At 46.3% G+C, this 26,842-nt stretch overlaps 1 protein-coding gene across 11 annotated transcripts in view; it reads left to right on the forward strand.

Annotated features, from left to right (window-relative positions):
* NDST1 (N-deacetylase and N-sulfotransferase 1) overlaps window positions 1–26,842 on the forward strand; it is an 83,603-nt gene that overhangs the window by 27,343 nt on the left and 29,418 nt on the right. For all 11 annotated transcript variants that reach the window (XM_015096147.3, XM_042250985.2, XM_060415916.1 and 8 more), the window contains 3 exons: window positions 2,069–2,956; window positions 11,295–11,789; window positions 14,634–14,721. In XM_015096147.3, coding sequence (XP_014951633.2) covers window positions 2,444–2,956; window positions 11,295–11,789; window positions 14,634–14,721 — 1,096 coding nt within the window. In that variant the 5' untranslated portion in view covers window positions 2,069–2,443. The remainder of the gene's footprint in view (window positions 1–2,068; window positions 2,957–11,294; window positions 11,790–14,633; window positions 14,722–26,842) is intronic.

Below are 26,842 nucleotides of genomic sequence, written 5' to 3' on the forward strand. Positions count from 1 at the left end.
AAGCTGGGCCAGTCGCCCCAGCTCTCTCGGCTGCACCCGGGAAGCCTGTCCCGCCTTGCCCTGCCCTCAGATGGAACTGCAGGGACTCCCTGGAAAGCTCTGCCTGTTCCCTTACGCCTACGCTGTGCTATGCATCCCTCCCTCTCCCTACCCTGGGCCAACCCTTGCTTGGCTTTCTGGCCAGTTCAGGTACCACTTCCTTCAAGGAGCCTTCCTTGATCCTCCCCAGGGGGATTAAGTGCCCCTCAGTTCTCTCAGATACCCTCCCTCCTCCCACTGTCGCACTCCCTGCATCGTGGGTGCCTGTTTTCTTGGCTGCGTTGGGTTCCCTATGATGCTGGTACATCGTAAGAGACTGAACTGTAGAATATCAGAGGTGGAAGAGTCCCCAGACATCATCTGGCCCAGGCCCCTCGCTGACTGACGAGAAGCCCAGAAAGGGGCAGAGTGTGCCTGAGGCCACACAGCACGTTATGGCAGAACTGGGAGCAGACCCAGCGGCTAAGACACATCCTCATTTCATACCCCTGCCTCTTTGCTGAGCACATCTTTTAAAAATATTTGTTTTCACCTATTCACGAGATAACAAATGATTATTATACAAAATCTAGGAAACAAAGGAAAAGAAAAGTCAGAGATAATTGTTACTGTTTTTTGTTTTGATTTTTGGATTTAGTACCAGTTTCTGGCTTACGCGTAAAATTTTTCACAAAAGACAGTATGGTCTTATAAAGATGTTTTCTACTTTAACAATATATATGGTAATTATATTTCTGTGTCAGTAAATGTCCTCCTTCAGCATACTGTAAATGGCTGCCTGGGATTCCATCACATGCTTGCATTATAATTGCTAAAGACAGCCCCCTATTGTTGGGCATTTGCTATTATAAACAACACTCTATGCTATTATACAGAACGGGGATTGGTTTTCTTGTGGGGAAATCTTTGCACACTTCTGCAATTACTACCTCTAGGATGAGTTCCTAGAAGTACAGCTGTAGGGTCTCTGGTAGACTGTGCCCACGCTGAGCAGACCATGTAGTCTGGGGGCTGGGAGCGGGTTTGAGGATCTTCATCCCTGCCTCTGGGTCTGAGACTCACATTCTCCTCCTGGCTGCGCCAGCCCAGTCCCTCACACCTCCTGCCCTCCCATCCTGCAGGGGAGCTCTCCTGCCAGCTTTCAGCAGCTGCCTCCACTCAGGTTTAAGGGAGACTAGAGGGCCGTGGTCGGGGTGCTGTTTGGGTGAGGATGTTGGGCGAGCTTGGGATCCTCAAGGCAGGGGGTTTGGTCGCCTGCTGTGCTAGGCTGGTGTATGCCACTGTGGGCTTGTGCCCTGAGGAGGAGAGATGCCTGTTGTATTTGGGGCAGATAGCGACAGCTGCCGTTTCTTATGTGTGGCTTACGCCGTCCTCCTCCCATAGGTTTCCTCAGTCACCCTCGGCCCCAGCCCGGTGCAGCAGGCCTGGTGATTTCACACGTGAGATCGCTGATGCTTGAGAGGGCCTTCTAGCACAGCCAAGCCGCTGATGCCTCACAGCCTAAGTCTGAATCCTAGTCTGAGCCTTAGGCTTTAATCTGTCAGATGGCACTGCTGGGCGCACTCCGAGAGAGAAATGGGTGGGAAGCACGCGGGTAAGGGAGTGGGGGAACGCGGCGTTGGGTCGTGATTTAGAATTCCACCTCTAGCTGCCAGGCCTTGTGAACGCTTATCGGCCCACTTCATTCTTCCTGCTTCTGGAGTCTTCTTGGTGCAGTCTTGGACTCTGGTAATCATGATAAACCGCATCTATCACTGTAGACACCATATGCAGGTAACTGCTCAGCGTGATGTATGTATCATGGGACGAAACCTCCCAGCCTCTGGTGAGGCAGGTACTGTGGTTAACACATGGAGAGACTGAGGCTCAGAGAGATGAAGAAGCTTGCCCCAAAGCATGCACCCAGGTCGAGCAGCAGTAGTTGAACTCGGGCCAGCCTAGATCAGGTCCTGTGGGTCCACAGTCGGTGGAGCCCCCCAGGGCCCACACTCTGGCTTTCCACCTTCTGATTCTCCTTCTCTCTCCACAGCCTTGGCCCCAGGGGCCCCACTGAGTGAGTGGCATGCGGCGCCCCCAGGCCTGCCCAGCATCCTTCTGCCCGCTGCCCAGCACCCCCAGGAGGCCCTGACGCCCTGGGGCACTTCTGCTGTGCAAAGGACCACGTGGGGGTTTGCCATGGTGACATAAAGGGGTGCGGAGGAAGGAAGGAGCGCAACCAGCCGTGGACTGCGCCCCTGGCTGGGAGGAAGGGCCAGGGCCCGGATCCTCCTCTCCCCTGCCCACTGCGGGCCTCACTCACTGAGTCTCTGTGAATCTCTTGGCCGGTGGACAACTCGGGCGTCTCCTCCTGCGTGGGGCCTTGGGGCAGGCCGGGGCCCTGGTGGCCACGGTCTCGGGGGCCAGGATGCCCGCCCTGGCGCGCCTCCGCAGGCTGTGTCGGCACGTGTCCCCGCAGGCCGTCCTTTTCCTGCTATTCGCCTTCTGCCTGTTCAGCGTTTTTGTCTCGGCCTACTACCTTTATGGCTGGAAGCGGGGCCTGGAGCCCTCCGCGGATGCCCCCGAGCCTGACTGTGGGGACCCTCCTCCCGTGGCCCCCAGCCGCCTGCTGCCGCTCAAGCCCATCCAGGCAGCCACCCCTTCCCGCACGGACCCGTTGGTGCTGGTGTTCGTGGAGAGCCTCTACTCGCAGCTGGGCCAGGAGGTGGTGGCTATCCTGGAGTCCAGCCGCTTCAAGTACCGCACGGAGATTGCACCGGGCAAGGGCGACATGCCCACACTCACCGACAAGGGCCGCGGCCGCTTCGCCCTCATCATCTATGAGAACATCCTTAAGTATGTCAACCTGGATGCCTGGAACCGGGAGCTGCTGGACAAGTACTGCGTGGCCTACGGCGTGGGCATCATTGGCTTCTTCAAGGTACGCAGGGAGCAGGTCCGAGCAGTGAGGGGCTCCAGCCGAGCTCGATTCTCATCCCACCCTCGCTGGCTGAGTTCCTGACTTTCCCACCTGTACAGTGGGTGTAATAACAGCACCTCCTCCCAGCTTGTTGGTCGTGAAGGGTGAGCGGGTGAGTGTTGGTAAGGTGCTTGGGGTACATGGTGCCTCGTGTCTGATAGGGCCTTTTAAGTATTAGCTTTATTAGGAGCCTTGCCTGCCTTACACAGGCCTTGCATGCTGCTGGCCCATTCTTAAGAGTGGCTCTAGGGATAGGTGCAAAGGAGAAGAGCATGTGCTCTACTGGGTCATTCAAAACCTGTCACGGCAGTTCTCCCAAGGGCGGGGCTATGTCCCTGTTTTGCAGATGGGCAAACCAAAGCTCAGGAGGGTGAAGTTAGGTTACAGGAGGCTGTGCTGCCTGTAAGTGAGAGAGTCAGCCTCTGAGCCCAGACTCAGATGGTTGGGACTCTGGGTCCTATACCCTTTCCTCTTGGCTGTGGAGGGGTATATGGAGTTCATGCACCCCTTGAACCAGAGCCATTTTGCATTGGAGGCAGGAAGGGAAAGAAATCCCAGAGGACAGGTGAGCTGCTCTGGGCTTGTTGGGGTACCCGGAGCAACTGCTAGGACCACGGTCCTTTCTGGAATTGTCATGGAGAAGCTGTCCTTGGGGAGGAGGTTGGGGACAACAGGATAGGAGACCCAGAGGCTCTGGCCAGAGAACCCTGAACTGCAAGGTGGGTGACTGGGACTAGCTGGGTGCTTGGGGGTGTTTGTTCCTCCATTCAGCAATTATTTACGGAGTGCCTACCATGTTTAAGTTCTTCGGTGGGCACTGGGGACGCAGTGGTGATCGAAGTGTGCAAAGTCCCTGCGGTCGTGCTGTTGACATTTCTGTGCAATGGGTGGGGTGGGTGACTGGACAGTGGGCAAATAAACATACCATGTGGCAGGTGGTGATAAGTACAAAAAAAAAATAAGCAGGAAAGGGCACGTGGATGATGGGTATGGGCAGTGATGCTGGTTTTGATAGACTGGCCAGAGACGTTTTCTTTGATTAAGTGACTGGAAGGGCATGAGAGGAGCCCATGACTCTATGCAAAGGGCCTTCCAGGCAGAGGAGACAGTAAACACACAAGTCCCAAGGTCGGCCCTTGTGTGGCGTGAGTGGAGAGAGGAGCAGGAGATGGGTCAAAAGTAGCCCATGTGCACCGGTGGCTGCTTGTTCGTGCCCAGGCGTTGGTGGCACAGCCGCGCTGTGCTGGGAGGACTGTGGTCTAGATGAGGGTGTCTCACGGTGTATTCTTTCACACACTAATGGAGTAGGATGCTCTGCCACTAGAAAAGGTTTTGTGGGCCAAGAAATTGAAGGCCCTTAGAAGTCCTGCAGTGGACCAACCTGGTGAGCTTTGTTCCCCAGCTGGCTTGATGACAAAACCCTTTATTTCATGTCTCAGCATCTGGGGAATGCTGGCCTGGTTTATGGCTGGGCAGTGGCGTAGCGTCAGACGGCTGCATTGTCTGCTTTCCCTTTGCTCCTGGACTCTGTTCCCTTTCCTGCCATGAGCTTCATTATGCTCGATGCAGAGCCCCAGGCCTGAGAAACGTCGGCGTGGCTGACAGCTACGGAGTGCTCAAGCACAGCCACACACATCCTATGCAGTTTATGTGAACTAACACATTTGCCACTCATAGACCATCCTCCAAACCAGGTGGAAGTCATCTTGATTTGAGAGAGAAGGAAACTGAGGCACGGAGGGGCAAAGCAGTGTCCCCACACTCAACACCTCTAATGAGCATAGGCGTAGGATTTGAACCTAGGTGATCTGGTTCCACAGACTTAATTCCCAACACTGGGATGGGTCCAGGAGCACTGAAAACCACGTATTTAGTAGCATTTGCACCAGAGGCCACGCCCAGTGCCCAGAGCTCCCCTGGTTTCTGGGGACCAGTCAGTGGACTCCGGTCATTGGGTGCAGTGGGTACAACAGAGCTGGGATCCTCTCAGGCCCTGGTCCCTTGCTATACAGAAGGTGAACATTTGGCCCAGGGAGGGGCAGGGGATTGCTGAGTCTCCTGTGGGGCCTGTGGTCATTCCAGTTTTCCATGCTCTTTCCACCCTTCTTTGTAAGACAAGACCCCCTCCGTGGTTTTCATCAGGGGCCGGTGACTTTCCATTCTGACTGGAGCCATCTGGTGGTCAAGCTGCGTGTTTCTGCTCTTCTGTAAGAAACATGTGCTGCAGGGCGGGGGTTGGAACTCCAGGAGTCTGGAAGCGCTCACTTTCCAATGCCCACAGCACTGGACTCCCTGGTCAGTGGGAGAGCAGGGGCTGGAGAGTCCAGACTGTGGGTCAGCTCTTTCTGTCAGTTATAGACAGAGTGACCTTGGGCAGGATATTCAGCTGGCCTGTGAAATGGAGCCAGTCACAGCACCCGCCTTTGTTGTGCCACATTGAAGACAGGACAGTGGACAGAAAGCACTAGCACAGTGCTTGGTACCCAGAGCCACCCAGGAGATGGCAGCTGGCTTGCCTTGCCATCTTACTCAGCACACGCAACTGGGGGTGGCTCTCTGTCTTGTGGCTCAGCCAACATGTGCCCCTGAAGTCCCTGAGGGCAGAGTCGGTCTTCATCAGTAGCCCTGTTTCCTGGCTGAGCCTGGCAGCTCCAGGTTCCCCCGGGTTGAGCACACCCTGACAGAGGCCTGACAAGGGCCACTAATGCTTTCTGTGCACACTTGTGTGTGTGTGTGTGTGTTAAGTTACCTCAGTCGTGTCTGACTCCTTGCGACCCCATGGACTGTAGCCTGCCAGGCTCCTCTGTCCATGGGGATTCTCCAGGTAAGAAGACTATAGTGGGTTGCCACGTACTCCTCCAGGGGACCTTCCAGACCCAGGGATCAAACCCCTACATTGGCAACTGGAGTCTTTGCCACTAGTGCCACCTGGGAAGCCCTGTTTATACACTTACTCTGTGCCACACCCTCAGCTCATTGCCCTGCAGGCCTTGTTGTTCAGTTGCTCAGTCATGTCCAACTCTTTGTGACCCTATGGACGGCAGCACTTAGCATGCCAGGCTTCCCTGTCATTCATCATCTGCCAGAGATTGCTCAAAATCATGTCCGTTGAATCGGTGACGCCATTCAATCATCTCATCCTCTGTCACCCCCTTCTCCTCCTGCCCTCAATCTTTCCCAGCATCAGGGTCTTTTCCAAAGAGTCAGCTCTTCCCATCAGGTGGCCAAAGTGTTGGAGCTTCAACCTAAGCGTCAGTCCTTCCAGTGGATAATCAGGGTTGATTACCTTCTTGCAGTCCAAGGGACTCTCAAGAGTCTTCCCCAGCACCACAATTCAAAACCATGAATTCTTCAGCGTTCAACTCTCTTTATGATCCAACACTCACATCCATACATGACTACTGGAAAAACCATAGCTTTGACTAGAGGGACCTTTGTTGGCTAAGTAATGTCTGTGCTTTTGAATACAATGTCTAGGTTTATCATAGCCTTAATTCCACGGAGCAAGCGTCTTTTAATCTCATGGCTGCTGTCCCCATCCCCAGTGATTTGGGAGCCCAAGAAAATAAAGTCTGTCACTGTTTCTACTTTTTCCCTATCTATTTCCCATGAAGTGATGGGATGGATGCCGTGATCTTAGTTTTTCGAATGTTGAGTTTTAAGCCAGCTTTTTCACTCTTCTCTTTTACTTTCATCAAGAGGCTCTTGACTTCCTCTTCGCTTTCTGCCATTAAACTGGTATCATCTGCGTATCTGAGGTTGTTGATGTTTCTCCTGGCAGTCTTGGATCCAGCTTGTGAGTCATCTAGGCCGGCTTTTCACAGGATGTACTACTCTGCATACAAGTGAAATAAGCAGAGTGGCAGTATACAACCTTGACGTACTCCTTTCCCAGTTTTGAGCCAGTCCATTGTTCCATGTTCGGTTCTGTTGATTCTTGTCCTGCCTATAGGTTTCTCAGGAGGCAGGAAAGGTGGTCTGGTATTCCCATCATTTTAAGAATTTTCCACAGTTTGTTGTGATCCACACAGTCAAAGGCTTTAGCATAGTCAATAAAGCAGAAGTAGATTTTTTTTTTTTTTAATTCCCTTGCTTTTTCTAAGATCCAACGGATGTTGGCAATTTGACCTCTGGTTCCTCTGTCTTTTTTGGATCCAGCTTGAGCACCTGAAAATTCTTGGTTCACATACTGCTGAAGTCTAGGTTGAAGAATTTTGGGCATAATCTTGCTAGCATGTGAAATGTGCAATTGTGTGGTAATTTGAACATTCTTTGGCATTGCCCTTCTTTGGGATTGGAATGAAAACTGACCTTTTCCAGTCCTGTGGCCACTAATGAGTCTTCCAGATTTGCTGACATATTGAGTGCAGCACTTTAACAGTATCATCTTTTAGGATTTGAAATAGCTCAGCTGGAATTCCATCACCTCCACTAGCTTTGTTCATAGTGAGTTTCATAAGACCCAGCTGACTTCGCATTCCAGGATATCTGGCTCTAGGTAAGTGATCACACCATCGTGGTTATTTGGGTCATTAAGACCTTTTTTGTACAGTTTCTCTGTGTCTTCTTGCCACCTCTTCATTTCTTCTGCTTCTGTTAGGTCCTTGCTGTTTTTGTCCTTTATTGTGCCCATCTTTCCATGAAATGTTCCCTTGGTATCTCCAATTTTCTTGAGATCTCTAGTCTTTTTGTTGTTTTCCTCTCTTTCTTTGCATTGTTCACTTATGAAGGCTTTCTTATCTCTCCTTGCTGTTCTCTGGAACTTTGCATTCAGTTGAGTATATCTTTTCCTTTCTCCTTTGCCTTTCTCTTCTCTTCTCAGCTATTTGTAAGGCCTCCTCAGACAACCACTTTGCCTTCTTGCATTTCTTTTTCTTAGGTATGGTTTTGGTCAGTACCTCCTGTACAATGTTACAAACCTCTGTCCACAGTTCTTCAGGCATTCTGTCTACCAGATCTAATCCCTTGAATCTATTCATCAACTCCACTGAATAATCGGAAGGGCTTTGATTTAGGTCAGACCTAAATGCTCTAGTGCTTTATCATATATAATTCTCATAGGTCCTGGTGAAGTGAGTACTTTGTTTTCAGGTGAGGAATTGAGGCTCCAAAAGTAACATGGCTGTCTAGACTGACACAGCTCGTAAGTCTGAGCCAAGATTCAGCCACCACGCTCAGCTCTTTTAGCCCACTTGCAGGAGCAAACTGACCAATGGCTGTAAGACCTGAGGCCCTAAGAAGTAGTGCCTTGGGAAGTAGCACCCTGAGGTTTCCAAGGTCATGCAATCAGTTACTCTCAGTCTGTACTGTTGCTGCTAAGTTGCTTCAGTTGTGTCGGACTCTGTGCGACCCCATAGATGGCAGCCCACCAGGCTCCCCTGTCCCTGGGATTCTCTAGACAAGAATACTGGAGTATTGCCATGTCCTTCTCCAATGCGTGAAAGAGAAAAGCGACTCTCAGCAACCCCATGGACTGCAGCCCACCAGGCTCCTCCGTCCATGGTATTTTCCAGGCAAGAGTACTGGAGTGGGGTGCCATGTACTAGGCCTCCCCATTCCCGGTCAGGGCTGTTCCTTCCTCTGCCTGATGACCCCACTGGAAGACTTGGTGTCTCCTGTGTGGGTCCCCAGTGCTGAAGGACAGGAGGGATTCCTCTCCCTTGGGGCGAGGCCCACAATGGGGATTCAGTCTCTGCCGTGCTTATGGTTACTTTCCCTTCCCTTCTCAGACATTTGCTTTCACTGCAGGTTGGGGTGGACAGTCAGTGACTTGGCTTTCTCCCTTCCTCTCCACGTCCCAGCAGGCCAGCTGCCTGAGCTGCCAGCGCCTGGCAGTCAGTTCAGGATCGGGGCTTTGAAATGGGATCCCCCAGTGCCTGTGGTCCACTGTGGCCTCCCCGGCCACAGCAGGTGATGGACAGGGTCTGAGATGTCGCTGGCTCCCACTGCCTTTGTCCCCGGTGCTAGCTTAGTAGTCTTGGGGACTCTGGGGCTGGGGGAGGGGCCTCTCAGTTTGGGACTCTCAGCACAAGGGTGGGGAGTTGGCACGTGTTCCTGGTGTGTGGAGAGTGTAACACAGGCCCCTTACCTCAGCTTGTGAGGCCAGGGCCCTCCAGAGCCTTACAGAAAAGCACTTGTGCATGGAGGTTATTACTGAAAGGTGCCCTGGCACAAGGCTCAGCCCTCTCAAGTGTCCTTGCATGGCGCTCACAGGCCAGCTCTCCAGCATGGCCCAGCGCACCACCCTGCCTCCCTCTCCAACCATTTGGCACCCTTTGTCCACTCTTGCTTTGTCCCACCACACTCATTCCTGACACAGTGGTCAGGTGGACCTTTAAAATGCAAATAGGAACCTGTCATCCCTCTGTTCAAATCCCGTTGATGGAGTCTGTTGGCTTCCCAGTGCCACTTCCAGCCTCCAGGGTCCTGCAGGGCTGGCCCCAGCTGACCTTTCTGCCTCATCTCCCTGTTGATCACTCTGCTGGCCTTTCCATGTTCCTTGACTGTGCCGCACTCTCTCCAATCTCAGGACCTTTGCACTTGCTGTTCTTTGAACTTGGCTCCCACCTCTGCCCTAGTTGACACTTACTCATTCTTTAAATCTTAGTTCAGGAGTCCGTTTCCTAGCGAAGCCTCTCTTGAGCTAGCTGACTGTGCTCAGTTACCTACTCTTCTAGAGCTCTGAACCTCTTCTGTGTAGTTGTGCCACATTGACGTTTTATGTGCATTTCTGCTATTTTGATTTCTCTCTTCTCTGCTTGCCTTTATAGTTCATAAGGGCAGGAGCAGTGTCTGTTTTCTCGCCATGTGCCTGTTACTTAACACAGTGCCTGGAATAGTGAATAATTGTGGGTTAAACAAATGAAATGTGTAATGAACAGCTGGCATGTGCCAGGTATTCGGGATCTGTCTGTTCTTTTTAAAAATTCAGTTGCTCATCAAATATGCCTTTTCTCCCACTGGGTGTCAAGCCTGTGCTGGCACCAGGGATCCAAGGTGGAAATGACATCATCCCTGCCCTTGAGAGGGCGCAGACTGGCAGAGAGACTCTGAACAGATAGTGCCGCAGCCGAGGTGAGAGGTGCTGCAGCTGAGGCTTTAATATGGTCCCAGGGATGAGAAGAGGGCAGATGCATTGGGTTTTGAAGGATGAGCAGGAGTTTGTCAGGCCAAGAAGATGCAAAGGAGCTGGCACAGGGACAAAGACAGATTGTACTACAATCAGAGGAAGGTGACTGGGAGGGTGAAGGACAAGGGGCAGGGGCTGTGGGTCTAGGGAAGAGGAAGGAGAGGGTGCTGTGGGTACTGTCTGAAGGTCCCCAGAGAGCTGGCAGCGGTGGATCCTGGGAGGAGACAGAGGCACAGGGAGCTGGACTCCTGCGGGGCGTGGCCTCGGGAGTGCTGGGGCGTCTAGGGGTTGGGAGCACTTTGCGGCGGAGTATCTACTCCTGTACCCCAGCAGTCTCCTGTGCTCTGATCTCTTCTCCATGGGCATTCGCCAAGGCTTTCTCCTGAAGGAAAGATGGTGTAGCAGAAGCCAGCTTGGAAAGCCCAGGCAGGGAACCTGGTGGTCAGGCGGGCGGGCTCTGGGGTCAGCCATCTGGCTGTGCGGTGTGGCTCATCCTGACCACTGTGTGACCCAGGACGGCACTGCGCTCAGGGCCTCGGTGTCCTTGCCTGTGAAGCGGGGCGACAGAGGCTGATGTGAGGACTGAAGGAGCGATGGTGGCGCCGCCAGCCCTGTTCTGCTCACTTTGCCAGGCTTAATGCTCACCCTCCTCCACCAGCCCTGAGGGACTTGCTGCCATTCTTGGCCATGTTTTATAGCAGAGGAAACTGAGGCGTGAGGAGGTTACATAACTTGCTCAAGGTCAGGCAGACTGGTGGCGGAATCCATGCACTCCACTGCTAGCTTTCCCATGTGTGATTTTGGACAGGTTACCTAGCCTTTCCGGACCTGGTCTCCTTGTCTGCATAACGGAGATGCCTCCATCGTGGGGCTGCTGGGAGGATTACAGGGCCCCTTCATGTGAAGTACGCGAGCCTGGCTCCTGGCTTTGGGAAGGCGTCCTGTGTGTTAGCTGGTGTAGTACTGAGATGGGCGGAGTGGAGCATGCTACATTCACATAGGCTCAGGAGTGTGATGAGGCCTCCGGGAATGAGAGCGGGTACTGCTGACATTACTGTTCTCTGCCCATCTCAGTATTACACCTGAGATTCCATGGTCCCAGGAGGCTGTGGATCTGATGGCTGTCTTCCCCCTCCCCTCTCCTCCCCTCTCCTCCCCTCCCTGCTGCAGGCCAATGAGAACAGCCTGCTGAGCGCGCAGCTCAAAGGTTTCCCCCTGTTCCTGCACTCGAACCTGGGCCTGAAGGACTGCAGCATCAACCCCAAGTCCCCGCTGCTCTACGTGACCCGGCCCAGTGAGGTGGAGAAGGGCGTGCTACCCGGCGAGGACTGGACTGTGTTCCAGTCGAACCACTCCACTTACGAGCCGGTGCTGCTGGCCAAGACGCGCTCGTCTGAGTCCATCCCGCACCTGGGCGCGGACGCCGGGCTGCATGCCGCGCTGCACGCCACAGTGGTCCAGGACCTGGGCCTGCACGACGGCATCCAGCGTGTCCTTTTTGGGAACAACCTCAACTTCTGGCTGCACAAACTCGTCTTCGTCGACGCCGTGGCCTTCCTCACGGGCAAGCGCCTCTCGCTGCCTTTGGATCGCTACATCCTGGTGGACATCGATGACATCTTCGTGGGCAAGGAGGGCACACGCATGAAGGTGGAGGACGTGAAGGTATGGCTGGGGGTGCCAGCGGGGGCAGGGGATGCCTCAGCACCATCAGCATCTGCTGTCCCCACTGTGACTTTGCTCTCTGTACCTCCTTTATGCTGTCCGTGCCCCTCCCTTGGCCGTTTGGTTCTATTGTCTTCTTCGCAGCAGGTTGCCATTTAAAATTATTTGAAGTACTGAATATAGAGGAATTTTGCTTCTGGATATGTGGGGCTCAGGAACATAACTACTGAGAGATGGGCGCTGTGCAGAGTTGTTTACCTACCTCTTAATCCAGACATGATTTTTAGCTCTCAAAAATGTGTATGTCAGTATCAAAGCTCCTCCAAAACTCATAAAACAAGAATTAGAGCTTAAATTATACACAAGGCATGCTTTAACTGAGCTCTGTATGGATGGTGGAAGGCATGTATTTAATTCAAAAAATGTTTACCTAACTTAACTAACTATATGTAGAAGCATTTTGCAAGCCATGAAATTTTACACGTTTCACTGTAAAAGAGACACCTACAAATTAAGACCATTAAGCATTCTCTAAAAGACAGCTTCCATCTACTCACTATTTTACTCAGGGTTATATGCAAAGGGAACAACATCACTTGTGTAAATGGGGAAATAAGTATCACATGCCATAAACAGAGGGCAGCCATAACAATATATCCAGTGAAAACAAAACGGGATTAAATTCTAGCGAAGTCCTGCTGCCTACTGACCGCCTGTCCTCTCTTATGTGAGATTAGTGAGAGTTAGAAGTGTATTAGCACCAAACCAAGACTTTTTTTTTTGATGTTAGGAGGAGTGAAAGAGACTTTACAGGAATGCTTTCCTCCCATGGGTATTGTGTTGGGATTCTCTGTAGGTCCTGAAAGGGCCATAGTGGGTAGGGCCCCTGGGGTGAGGGGCAGGGGGATTTGTTGACTCTTCCTTGGTCCAGAGTGAACTCTCTGCTCCTTCTTACACCTCCAGAGGAGAAGAGCAGAGCAGGGGCTGTTGGGGAGCAGGCAGTGTCTGGGGAGTCAAGACCTGGGTTCAAGTCCCAGTCTGCCCCTAAGTGGGTAACCTGAGTACACCCCTTCATTTGTCTGAGCCTCAGCAGTGAAATGACAAGATGGTGTGGGTGGGAGGGCCCTGGATGGCTGGGGTGGGGGTGGGGTGTGTGTGCAGGTACCAGGCTCTGAGCTCTCTGCCTCACTTTTAGGACAGGGCAGTATTGCTTTTTTACATGTTTGCTTCTGAGATTTCACCTCCTCAAGGGCTCCTCTGTTGGAAGAAAGTTTTGTGACAACTCCTCGCGACCCTTCCAGCTGAGGCTTCATACAATGCCACAACCCACCTCCCGCAAAGTAGATTACTCTGTTTTCTGCCTAGGTCATTCTTCCAGTGGCCCAGCCTTGCTCTCTCCTCTGTAACTTGGGTCTTTGCTCCCTGTCCAGGATGAGTCCTTGAGAAGTCCAGGGTTGGCCCCAGAAGGAAATCAGGCTGCCAGACTCACTGTGTCTCCCATGAACCCCAGACTTGGTCTCTTGGTTCTTATTTTCCCCATTTTTAGAGTGAGAAGAGTGCTAGCAGTTTGGAGCTGTTTCTGTAGAAGAGTACCAACAGAGATGCCTTCTTCCACGCACGCAGCTCAGTGGAGACTGCCGAGCCCTCCAGCAACCAGGTCCCATTTGCCTTAAGCATCCTTTTTTGAGTCAGAATGGACAGCTTAAAAAAATTTTTTTCTTCAGTCCCAAGCACTGGCGACAACTGAGCTTTTCTTTCAGAAACATGAATGTTGCCTCATTAACTTGTACAGTACGGGCTGTCCAGTACAACTTAAGTAATACCAACAGCAGCTTTTATTTAAGGCTTGGCAAGCGCCAGGCTCTGTGTTCAGCCCTTTCTGTGTGTTGCCTCATCTGATCCTCACAGCAGCTTTGTGAGATGGGTATTGTTTTAAATCCCGTTTTACAGAGGCAGACACTAAGATTCAGAAAGGTGAAGTGGCTGGCCCAAGGCAACACAGCTAGGGCATGGCTATCCATGAGGTAGTGCATGGCCCCAGGAGAGCCAGGACTTTCTGTTTCCAAAGTGTTCTGATAGCAGGCTCTTGCAGGTTTCCCAGCAGCCTTGCACATCATGTCTGGTAGGGATTTTTTGAGTCCCTACTCCAGAGGGCAACTGTTTGTTTGACAAGGGTCAGCATCCCTTCACTGACATGCAAAGCACTGGGTGTGCCATGCATGGAAACGCTGCATTGCTGGACACACAGTACATCTTTGGAAAAGTTGTGGTCCTTTGATATCAGCCTTTTAGTCACCAGTGAGGTGAAATCCCCCTCATTTGGCAGATGGAGATGTGAGGCTCACAGTGGCAGTGACTGCAGGCGTGGCGATGCCACCATTTTTCATCATTTGCCAAAACGCCAGGCTGTTTTACATGTAGTATCTCATTTAGAGTCCCATGAGAGAGCTGTTGTTATCCCCATTTCACACCTAGGGAAACTGAGGCCTGGAGAAGTTGCTAAACTTTCTCAAGGACACAGCAGTACCAGGCTTAGGGTCTAGGCCTTGTCTGGCTGGAGGCGTGGTGGAGGTGGCGGCACAGGCCGGCTTCGTGGGAATGGGGCCTGCACAGTCACATAGGGCCCCATGCTTTGAAGACGCCCACACAAGGTGATCCTCTGCTGTTGCCTTCCTGACATTTTTAACAATTTTTGTGCAAACATCCCTATTCTTACTTTTCCCTGGGCCTTGCAGCCTTTGTAGCTGGTCCTGTTGGAGCCGGACCCTTGATGTGGGCCCTCACGGGGGGAGCAGCAGCTCCTGGCTCCCTCTCACCCCACTGTCCCCACTCTGCCTATCCTAGGCCCTGTTTGATACACAGAACGAACTACGGACACACATCCCAAACTTCACTTTCAACCTGGGCTACTCAGGGAAATTCTTCCACACAGGTAAGTGGGCCTGGCTCTGCCCCTACTCACAACTTCCACGGGCCCTCAGCATCCAGACCCTCGGAGTGCAGTGCCGTGGGGACAACAGGAGAGTGCATGGACCCACTTAGGGTCACATTTGACCTGACCCCTGTGGCCTCTCCCAGAACCACACAGCCCACAGAGCAGTCACAGCCCCAGGTAGAGGGCATTTGGGGGTAGCAGTGATGTGACGACAGCCCCCAGTTCATCCCCGGCCCTCAGGCTCTGCTGTCCTGGGAGTGGGCATCTTCTCCCTCTTGTCTGTCTCACCCCCACCTTTAATATTCTTTGTACTACTTCTGCCTTACAAAGGAATTGGTTGAATTTTAAGAACATTACAGAAATACATAGCAGAGAAAGTGAAAAGGCACTATAATTGTACCCACCCCAGAGACGAGCGCTGTCATGAGTTTATTTTCTTTCTTTCTTTTTAAAATTTTATTGATGTATAGTTGATTTACAATGTTGTATTAGTTTCAGGTGTACAGAAAAGTGATTCCGTTATACATATATACATATCCGTTCATTTTTAGATTCTTTCCTCATATAGGTTATCCCAGAATATCGAGGAGAGTTCCCTGTGCTGTACGGCGGGTCCTCGTTGGCTCTCTCTCTCATTTATGGTCGTGTGCACATGTTAATCCCATACTGCTGATTATCCCTCCCCCTTCTTTGGTAACCATAAGTTTGTTTTCCATATCTGTAACTGTTTCTGTTTTGTGACTAAGTTCATTTGTATCATTTTTTAGAAGTCAGATTCCACTTATGAGATATGATATTTACTTTGGCTTATTCAGTATGATAATCTGTAGTATCCATGTAGCTGCAAATAGCATTATTTCATTCTTTTTAATGGGTGAGTAGTAGGTACTGTCAGTTGCTCAGTCGTATCCGACTCTTTGCGATCCCATGGACTGTGCCCGCCAGGCTCCTCTGTCTGTGGGATTCTCCAGGTAAGAATACTGGAATGGATTGCCATTCCCTTCTCCAGAGGATCTTCCTGACCCAGGAATTGAACTTGGGTTTCCTGCGTTGCAGGCAGATTCTTTACCGTTTGAGCTACTATATGTGCCTCCTCTTTATCCATTCCCCTGTGGGTGGACATTTAGGTGGTTTCCTTGTCTTGGCTGTTGTAAATAATGCTGCAGCGAACATTATGGTGCATGAATCTTGTCAAATTATGGTTTTCTCTGAATATGTGCCCAGAACTGGGATTGCTGGATCATATGGTAGCTCTATTTTAGTTTTTTAGGAAACCTCCATAACATTCTCCCTAGTGGCTATACCAGTTTACATTCCTGCCAGCAGTGTAGGAGGATTCCCTTTTCTCCACACCCTCTTCAGCATTTACTGTTTGCATATTTTTTTGATTTTTTTAATTGGAGAATTGTTTTACAGTGTTGGGGGGATCTCTGCCTTACATCAGTGCAAATCAGTCATGATCATATATGTGTATATATCCCCTCCCTCTAAGCCTCCCCAGCCCCCTGGCCTGCTCCACTCCTCTGCGTCATCACAGAGCACCGTGCAGAGCTCCCTGTCTATTGTTTGCATAGTTTTTGATGACGGCCATTCTGACTGGTGTGAAGTGATAGGTCACTGTATTTTGCTTTCCTTTTCTCTGATATTTAGTGATGTTGAGTATCTTTTCATGTGCTTTTTGGCCGTCTGTATGTCTTCTTTGCAGAAACGTCTGATCTTCTGTCTATTTTTTGATTGCGTTGTTTTTTCGACCTAGAGCTTCATGAACAGTTTTGTGTCTATTTTGGAGATTAATCCCTTGTCAGTCACTTTGTTTGCAAATATTTTCTCCTATTTTGTGGATTGTCTTTCTGTTTATGGTTTCCTTTGCTGTGCGGAAACTTTTGAGTTTGAGTCCCATTTGTTTATTTTTGTTTTTATTTTCATTACTCTGGAAGGTTAGTTCAAAAAGATCTTGCTGCGATATGTCAGAGTGTTCTGCCTATGTTTTCCTCCAAGAGTTTTATAATGTCCAGCCTTATATTTAGTTTTTGATCCATTTTTAGTTTATTTTTGTGTCTGGTATTAGAGAATAATTTCATTCTTTTGCATGTAGCTGTCCAGTTTTCCTGGCACCATTTATTGAAGAAGACTGTCTTTTCTCCAGTGTGTAGTCTTGCCTCCTTTGTCATAAGTTAATTGCACCTAAGTGCGGGGTTATGTTTCTGGGCTTGCAGTCCTGTTCTGTTGACCTGTATTTCTGCTTTCGTACCAGTAGCATGCCTCTCGGTGACTGGGCTTTGTAGTGTAGTCTGAAGTCAGGGAGCCTGATCCCTCCGCCTGCATTTTCCTTTCTCAGCATTGCTTTGGCTATTCAGTCTTTCGTGACTCTGTACAGACTTAAAATTTTTGATTCAGTGAGAAATGCTATTGGTAATTCGATAGGGATTGCATTGAATCTGTAGATTGTCTTGGGCAGTATACTCATTTTTGACAGTATTGATGCTTCCAATCCAAAAGCATGGTGTTTCCCTCCATTTGTGTCATCTTCTGTTTCTTTTCATCAGTATCTTATAGTTTTCATAGTACAGATCTTTTGTCTTACATGGGTTTATTCCTAGGTATTTTATTCTTTTTGATGTGATGATAAATGGGATTGTTTTCCTAATTTCTGTTTCTGACCTTTATTGTTCGTGTGTAGGAAAGCAAGTGATTTCTTTGTATTAATTTTGTACCCTGCAACTTTACCAAATTGATCAATGAGCTGTAGTAGTTTACTAGTACCATCCTTAGGATTTTCTGTGTATAGTATCATGTCATCTGCAAACAGTGGCAATTTTACTTCTTTTCCAGTTTAGATTCCTTTCATTTCTTTTTCTTCTTTGATTGCCATGGCTAGGACTTCTAAAACTATGTTGAATAAAAGTGGTGGCAGAGGACATCCTTGCCTTGTTCCTGATTTGTAGGGAATGGTTTCAGCTTTTCACTAGTAAGAATGGTGTTAGCTGTGAGTTTGTCATATATGGCCTTTAGTATGTTGAGGTACGTTCCCTTTATGCCCACTTTCTGCAGTGTGGTTTTTTTTTCAATCATAAATGGGTGTTGCATCTTGTCAAAAGCTTCCTCTGCATCTATTGAGATGATCATATGGTTTTTGTTCTTCAGTTCGTTAATGTGGTGTGTCACACTGATTTGTGGATATCGAAGAATTCTCTCATCCTTGAGATAAATCCCACTTGATGGTGGTGTGTGATCCTTTCAGTGTATCGTTGGATTCAGTTTGCCGCTATTTTGTTGAGTGTTTTGTGTCTCTGTTCAGTAGTTTCTTTTGTGTGTGTTGTGTCTTTGGTTGGTGTCAGGGTGATGGTGGCCTCATAGAATGAGCTTGGGAATATTTCTTCTCTGCAGTTTTTGGGAAGAGTTTCAGAAGGATAGGATAGGCATTAACTCTCCTCTAAATGTTTGATAGAATTTGCCTGTGTAGCCCCCTGGTTATGGACTTTTGTTTTGGGAGTTTAAAATCACTGTTTCAGTTTCAGCACTTGTGACTGGTCTGTTCATATTTTCTGTTCCTCCTGGTTCAGTCTTGGAAGGCTGTGTCTTTCTCAGAATTTGTCCATTTCTTCTAAGTTGTCCGTTTTTTTTTTTTGCATATAGTTTTTGTGCGCATGTGTGTGTGGTCATCTTATGACCCTTTGTGTTTCTGTGGTGTTCATTGTATAACTTCTTCATTTCTAATTTTATTGATTTGCACCCTTTGCCACTTTTTTCTGGGAAGTTTGGCTAAAGGTTTACCAGTTTTATCTTTTCAAAGAACTAGGTTTTAGGTTCATTGATCTTTTCCATTGTTTTCTTTGTCTCTATTTCACTGATTTTTTGCCGTGATCTTTATGATTTCTTTTCTTTTACCAACTTTGGGTTTTGTTACTTCTTGTTTCACTAGTTGCTTTAAATGTAAAGTTAGGTTGTTTATTTGAGATTTTTATTGTGAGGTAAGATTGTATTTGCTGAGTCCCGTAGGTTTGCTATTTTTTTATTTGTCACTTGTCTCTAGTTATTTTTTTATTACCTCTTTGATTCTTTCATTGATCCGTTGGTCGTTTAGTAACATATTGTACAGTCTCCACATATTTATGTGTTTTACATTTTTTCCCCAGTAATTGATTTCTAATCTCATAGTTTTGTGGTCAGAAAAGATGCTTGATGTGATTTCAGTTTTCTTAAATTTACCAAAGCTTGATTTTGGCCCATGATGTGATCTGTCCTGGGGAATATTCCATGTGTACCATAGAAGGTGTTTCCTGTTTTCTATAAATATCAACTAAGTCTGTTTGGTCTAATGTTTCTTTTAGGGCCCATGTTTCTTTGTTTATTTTTTTCGTCTGGCTGAAAAATCCCCCACTATTGTGTGTCACTGTTTCTGCTTTTATGACCATTAGCATTTACTTTGTATATTAAGGAGCTCCTATTTTGAGTGCTTATATATTTACAACTTAAAAAAAATGAAACAAGGAAGGGCACAATGTAATGATCAAGGGATTAATCCAAAAACAATATATGACGATTGTTATATACACATACCCATTATCCTCTAAACTCTTTCCCATCCAGGCTGCCATATAGCATTGAGCACAGTTCCATATGCCATACAGTAGGATTTGATGCTTATCCATTTTAAATACAGCAGGTGTGTTCACATGTATCCCAGACTCCCTACAACCCCTTCTCCCTGCCCTTCACCCCTGGCAACCATAAGTCATTCTTAAGTCTGTGAGTCTATTTTGTTTTCTAAATAAGTTAGCTTGTATCCTTTCTTTTTAAATTCCCCATACAGGGAATATTTTGTGGTATTTCTTCCATCTCTGTCTGATCTTCTTTACTCAATATGAAAATCTCTCTGTCCGTCCATGAGGCTGCAAATTGCATTATTTCATTCTTTTTAGTGGCTAAGTAATATCTCCTGAATAGGTGTTGCACTTTTTCTTTCTCCATTCCTCTGTCGATGGACATCTAGGTGGCTTCCAAGTCTTGGGTATTGTAAACAGTGGTGCGGTGGACCCTGAGGTGTGGGTATCCTTTGGAATGCTAATTTCTTCTGGATGTATGCCTTGGAGTAGGATTGCTGGATCGTGGGGTAGTTCTGTATATAGTTTTATAAGGAACCTCGGTAGTGTTCTCTGTAATGCGTGTACCCATTTACACTCCCTCTAGCAGTGTAGGGGGCTCCATTTTCTCCACGTTCTCTCCAGCATTTATTGTTTTTAGACTTTTTTTTATAATGGCCATTCTTACCTATGTGCAGTGGTATCTCATTGTAGTTTTAATTTCCATTTGTTTGATAATTAGTGATGTTGAACATCTTTTCATGTTCTGTTAGCCATTTGTATGTCTGCTTTGAGATGTGTCTGTTTAGGTTTTGGGTCCAATTTTGCATTCTGTTGTTGGCATCTTTTATATATTCTGAACATTAAACCCATAGGAGGCCTACAGTGTTCCAGCATTTTTGCCCTCCTCTAGGTTGTCTTTTCACTCGTGTGAGAATGTCCTATGATGCGTGGAAGTTTCTTATTTATTTATTTTTTAAGGCCAATGTCTGATTTTCATTGTTTTCTGTGCCTTAGGTGTCAAATTGAAGGTTCCAACACCAAATTGAAGGTCAGGGAGATATTCAGCCTTTTTTTCTTCTACAGTTCTATAGCTTAGTTCCAACATTTTAGGCCTTGAGGCATTGTGCATTAAATTTTGTGTATGGTATGAGGGAAGGTCCGCTGTAAAGGTTTTGCACGTGAGGTCTGAGTTTTGCAGTGCCATTTGTTGGATCTGTTCTTGGCCCAGCGACCAGTCTTAGCACTTCTATCAGAAATCAAGTGAAATTAGAAGTGAAGGTTTGTTTCTTGGTTCTCAAGTCTATTCCATGGTCTGTATGTCTATGCTACTGCAGTAATACACATCTGGAATACTATTTGGCTTTTCAGTGTCCCTTGGAATTCCATGAGAATATTATGATGTTTTTACCAATTCAGGAAAAAAAAATCAGATTGAATAGGAATGAAATGAATCTCTGTTTTTACTGAATAGTATTATTATTTGAACATTACTAGGCATTCTAATACATTTAAACATGTTTTCCGATTATTTAGGTTTCTTTAAGCAGTGTTTTAGAGTTTTCAGGGTAGAAGTGTTTCACATCCTTGACTGAATTCTGAAATATTTTATATTATGTTTAATTTTTTTTTGAAGTATAGTTGTTATTCAGTGTTGTGTTAGCTTCAGGCATACAGCAAATTGAATCAGTTAAATTATTTGTATATCCACTGTCTTTTAGATTCTTTTCACATAGGGGTTAATGCAGGGTACTAAATAGAGTTCCCTGTGCTGCACGGTAGGTTGTTACTAGTTATCTATTTTATATAGAGTAATGTGTGTATGTTGATCCCAGTCTTCTAATTTATCCCTTCCAGCCACCCCTCACTTTCCCTACTGGTAACCATAGGTTTGTTTTCTGTATCTGTGTTATCAATAATTGCATTTATGGCAACATTTCAGATTTTGGATATAAGTGGTATCATGTGATATTTGTCCTTTTCTGTCTGACTTACATCACTGGCTGTGAGAATCTCTATGTCCATCCATGTTTCTGCAAAGAACATTATTTTGTTCATTTTTATGGCTAGTAATACTCCATTGTATATATGTACCACTTCTTTACCCATTGTCTGCCAGTAGGTACCTGTGTGGCCTCCATGTCTTTGCTATTGTAAACAGTGCTGCCATGAACCCTGGGGTGCATGTGTCTTTTTGAATAATAGTTTTTTCTGGATATATGCCCTGGAATGGGATTGCTGGATCTTATGGTATTAATAGTTCTGTTTATTGTTTTTTAAGGAACTTGTATTTTCTTCTTCATCATGGTTATACCCGTGTACATTCTCACCATTTGTGTAGGAGAGTTCCCTTTTCTCATTACCCTCTCCAACATTTATTTATAGATTTTTTAAAAAAACTTTCGTATGCATTTATTTTTTGCTGTGTTTACTCCTGGACTATCAATTTTTATTTATTTACTTTCTTCTGGCATATCTTTTTCTTCTGCACAACCTCCTCTTCTGGTTTAGGAACAATGTTTTCTTCCAGTTAGCATCATCTCAGTGTGGCAGGGAGGGCTCACTTGGGGGTTGATCTGACCATGAGTCTCTAAGTCCTGTGCTGCCTCCTGGGGTCTTTGTTCACCTGAATGTGCTCAATGACTACAGAATCTATATCTTTGCCCTTAAGTTCAGCACTCTCTGCATTTCTGAGCATGTGCAGTAAAAATTCAGCAGTCTTTTCGGACCGCTCTTTGGCCTGTGCACACCTACCAACTCCACGCTGGAATGATGGAATGGCATGCATTGCCTCTTTATGGTGACATCCTTCAGATATTGGTGGCTTTTCAGATATGCATACACTTAATGGCCTGGGTGGTTTCTCGAGTGTTCTTAAAGTGAACACGAAGATTTGAACCTCTTGATCTGTGTGATTTGTGGGGTTTTCTGGGTCAAGTGTGTTGTGCTCCATTTTTAGAGATAACGTCAGACCCTGTTGGTTTTATGATGATGGCCATTGTGACCTGTATGACAAGACATCTCATTGTAGTTCTGATTTCCGTTTCTCTAGTAATTGGTGGTATTGAGCATCTTTTCGTTTGCTGTGGGCCATTTGTATGTCATCTTAAGAGAAATATCTGTTCAGATTTTCGGATCACTTTTAAATTGTGTTGTTGGCATCTTAAACCCGTAGCAGGCCTCCGGTTTGTAAATATTTCTGCCAACCTCTAGTTGTCCTTTCACTCTCATGAGAATGTCCTGTGACACATGGAAGTTCTTAACTTTTTTGATGACCAGTATATCTAATTTTCATTGTTTTCTATGCCTTTGGATTCACATTTTAGGACCCATAACCCAGGCCATTGTCATGGAGATGTGTCTGTTTTCATCTGTAGTTCTTAGTTTACGCTGAGGGTTTCTTTCTGTGTTCCAAGTAGACTCGATGGTTTGTATGTCTATTTGAATGCAGTAACACACTTTTGCAAGGTAAATTTGGCTCTTGAGCATCCCTTGGAATTCCAAATAAATATTAGGAATTTTTCTCCCACTTCAGGGGGAAAAAAAATTTCTGAACAGGAATGAAATGAATCTGTATATTGGGCTGACTAATATTGTTATTTGAGCAAAAGTAAGCATTCTAATATTTAAACATGGGTTGCTTTCCAATTATTTAGGTCCTCCTTAAGCAATGTTTTCGAGTTTTCAAGGTAGAAGCTTTTCATTTCCTTGATTGAATTCTGAAATATGTTATATTATGTTTAAATTTTTATTAGAGTTTAGTTGGTATACAGTGTTGTATCAGTTTCTGGCATTCAGCAAAGTGAATTAGTTAGATCTATACCTGTATGCACTCAGTTATAGACTCTTTTCACATAGGAATTAATGCAGAATACTGAATAATAGAGTTCCCTGTGCTATATAGTAGGGCCTTATTGGTTATTTGTTGTATAGATATAGTAGTGTGTATATGTTGATCCCAGTCTCCTAATTTATGCCTCTCAGCCACCCCTCACTTTCCCCTCTGGTAACTATAGGTTTATTTTCTATATCTATTTTGTAAATAAGTTCATTTATACCAACTTTTTAGATTTTGCATATGAATGATATCACATGATATTTATCATTTTTTGTCTGACATATCACTGACTCTGAGAATCTCCTGGTCCATCCATGTTGCTGTAAATGGTGGTATTTCGTTCATTTTTATGAACTCCATACTCCATTGTACATGTGTACCGCTTCTGCTTTACCCATTTGTCTGTCACTGGATACTTAAGTTACTTCCATATCTTGGCTATTGTAAACAGTGTTGCAGTGAACCTTGGCATCCATGCATCTTTTTGAATAATGGTTTTCTCTGGATATATGTCTTCGAGTGGGATTGCTGGCTCATATGGTAGTTCTGTATACAGATTTTTAAGGAACCTGAATATCCTTCTCCATCATGGTTGTATCCATTTACATTCCCACCAGTAGTGTAGGAGAGTTCCCTTTACTCCTCACCCTCTCCAGCATTTATTGTTTGTAGATTTTTTGATGATGGTTGTTCTTTTTTCTTTTACCTTTTAATTTTGTATTGGAGTGTAGCTGAATACCAATGTGATAGTTTCAGGTGGCTAGCAGAGGGACTCAGCCATACATATAAATGTATGCATTCTCCCCAAACTCCCCTCCCATCCAGGCTGCCATGTAACACTGAGCAGAGTTCCATGTGCTACATTATAGGTCCTTGTTGGTTATCCATTTAAACTATAGCAGTGTGTACTTGTCTATCCCCAACTAATTATACCCTCTATCCTTCCCACCTGGGAGTTACAGGTTCATTCTCTTAAGTCTGTGATTCTGTTTCTGTTTTGTAAATGAATTCATTTGTATCATTTCTTTCTACATTCCACATACAACAGATGTTATGTGATATTTCTCCTGTGTGTTACTTACTGTATGACAGCCTCTAGTTCCATGCATGTTGCTGCAGATGGCATTGTTTCATTCTTTTTAATGGCTGAGTAGTGTCTAATTGTACACGTACCGCATCTTCTTTATCCTTTCCTCTGTGAGTGATCATTTAGGTGGCTTCCATGTTTGGGCTGTTGTAAACAGTGCTACCGTGAACGCTGCGGTGCATCTGTCTTTTAGATACTGATTTTTCCCGATAAATGCCCTGGAGTGGGACTGCTGGATCGTATCGTACATAGTTCTATACATAGTTTTTAAGGAACCTCTATATTCTTCTTCATCATGGTTGTACCCATTTACATTCCCACCTGTAGTGTAGGAAAGGTCTCTTTTCTCCGCATCCTCTCCAGCATCTATTGTTTGTAGATTTTTTGATGATGGCCATTCTGACCTGTGTGAGGTTGTATCTCATTATAGTTTTGATTTCCATCAGTCAGTTATATTCTGCATCTTTTATGTGCTCTGGGCCACTTGTATTTCTTTTCTAGAGAAACGTTTTTTTAGTTTTTTGCTAGTTTTTAAATTGTGTTGTCGACATCTTTTACCTATTCTGGATATTAATCCCATAGTCAGTCTGTGGGTTTGCAAACATTTTTTGCCATTCTCTTGCTTGTCTTTTCACTCTTTTGAGAATGTCCTGTGATGCATGAAGATTTATTTTTTTGAAAGCCAGTGTATCTATTTTTCATTGTTTTCTATGCTTTTGGTATCATATTTAGTGAACTCTGAACAAAGCCAAGGTCATGGAGATGTTCACATATGTTTTTTCTACATAACTGTAGGTTCAGTTCAGTTCTGTTGCTCAGTTGTGTTCGACTCTTTGCAACTCCATGAATCGCAGCATGCCAGGCCTCCCTGTCTATCACCAACTCCCGGAGTTTACCCAAACCCATGTTCATTGAGTTGGTGATGCCATCCACCCATCTCATCCTCTGCTGTCCCCTTCTCCTCCTGCCCTCAATCTTTCCCAGCATCAGGGTCTTTTCAAATGAGTCAGCTCTTCGCATGTGGTGGCCAAAGTACTGGAGTTTCAGCTTCAACATCAGTCCTTCCAATGAACACCCAGGACTGATCCCCTTTAGGATGGACTGGTTGCATCTCCTTGCAGTCCAAGGGACTCTCAAGAGTCTTTACAACACCACAGTTCAAAAGCATCAATTCTTTGGCACTCAGCTTTCTTTATAGTCCAACTCTCACATCCATACATGATCACTGGAAAAACCATAGCCTTGACTAGATGGACCTTTATTGACAAAGTAATGTCTCTGCTTTCTAATATGCTCTCTAGGTTGGTCATAACTTTCCCTCCAAGGAGTAAGCGTCTTTTAATTTCATGGCTCCAGTCACCATCTGCAGTGATTTTGGAGCCCAAAAAATAAAATTAGCTACTGTTTCCACTGCTTCCCCATCTATTTCTCATGAAGTGATGGGACCAGATGCCATGATCTTTGTTTTCTGAATGTTGAGCTTTTAGCCAACTTTTTCGCTCTCCTCTTCCACTTTCATCAAGAGGCTCTTTAGTTCCTCTTTGCTTTCTGCCATTAGGGTCATGTCATCTGTATATCTGAGGTGATTGGTATAGCTCCTGGCAATCTTGATTCCAGCTTGTGCTTCATCCAGCCTGGTATTTCACATGATGTACTCTGCATATAAGTTAAATAACAGAGTGATGATGTTCAGCCTTGTTTTACTCCCCTGCCAATTTGAACCAGTCTGTTGTTCCATGTTTGGTTCTAACTGTTGCCTCTTCACCTGCACACAGGCTTCTCAGGAGGCAGGTAAGTTGGTCTGCTATTCCCATCTCTCTAAGTGTTTTCCATGATAGGTTTGTTTTCTATATCTGTGACCCTAATTCTGTTTGTAAATAAGTTCATTTGTACCAACTCCTTAGATTTTGCTATAAAGTGATATCATATGGTACTTGTCATTTCTGTTTGACTTAATCACTGACTATAAGAATCTCTTGGTTTATTTATGTTGCTGCAAATGATATTATTTTGCTCATTTTTACTGCTGGGTAATACTCCATTGTATATATGTACCACTCCTTCTTTACCCATTGGTCTGTTGATAGATAAGTTGCTTCCACGTCTTGGCTATTGTAAACCTGCAGTGAACCCTGGGATGCATGTATCTTTTGAATAATGGTTTTCTCTGGAATATGCCCTGGAGTGTTATTGCGGGATCATGTGGTATTAATAATTCTGTATATAGTTTTTTAAGAAACCTCTGTATTCTTCTTCATCATGGTCGTACTCATTTATATTCCTGCCAATAGTGTAGGAACATTCTCTTTTCTCTGCACCCTTTCTAGCCTTTATTTTTTGTAGATGTTTTGATGATGGCCATTCTGACCTTGTTGTTCAGTTGCTCAGTTGTGTCCAACCCTTTGCGACCCATTGGACTGCAGCATACCAAGTTTCCCTGTACTTCACTGTCTGCTGGAGTTTGCTCAAACTCATGTCCATTGAGTCAATGATGCCATCCAACCATCTCATCTTCTGTTGCCCCCTTCTCTTCCTGCCCTCAGTCTTTCCCAGCATCAGGGTCTTTTCCAGTGAGTCAGCTGTTCACATCAGGTGGCCAAAGTACTCGAG

Source organism: Ovis aries, chromosome 5 (genome assembly GCF_016772045.2).
Source record: "Ovis aries strain OAR_USU_Benz2616 breed Rambouillet chromosome 5, ARS-UI_Ramb_v3.0, whole genome shotgun sequence".
Lineage (NCBI taxonomy): Eukaryota > Metazoa > Chordata > Mammalia > Artiodactyla > Bovidae > Ovis > Ovis aries.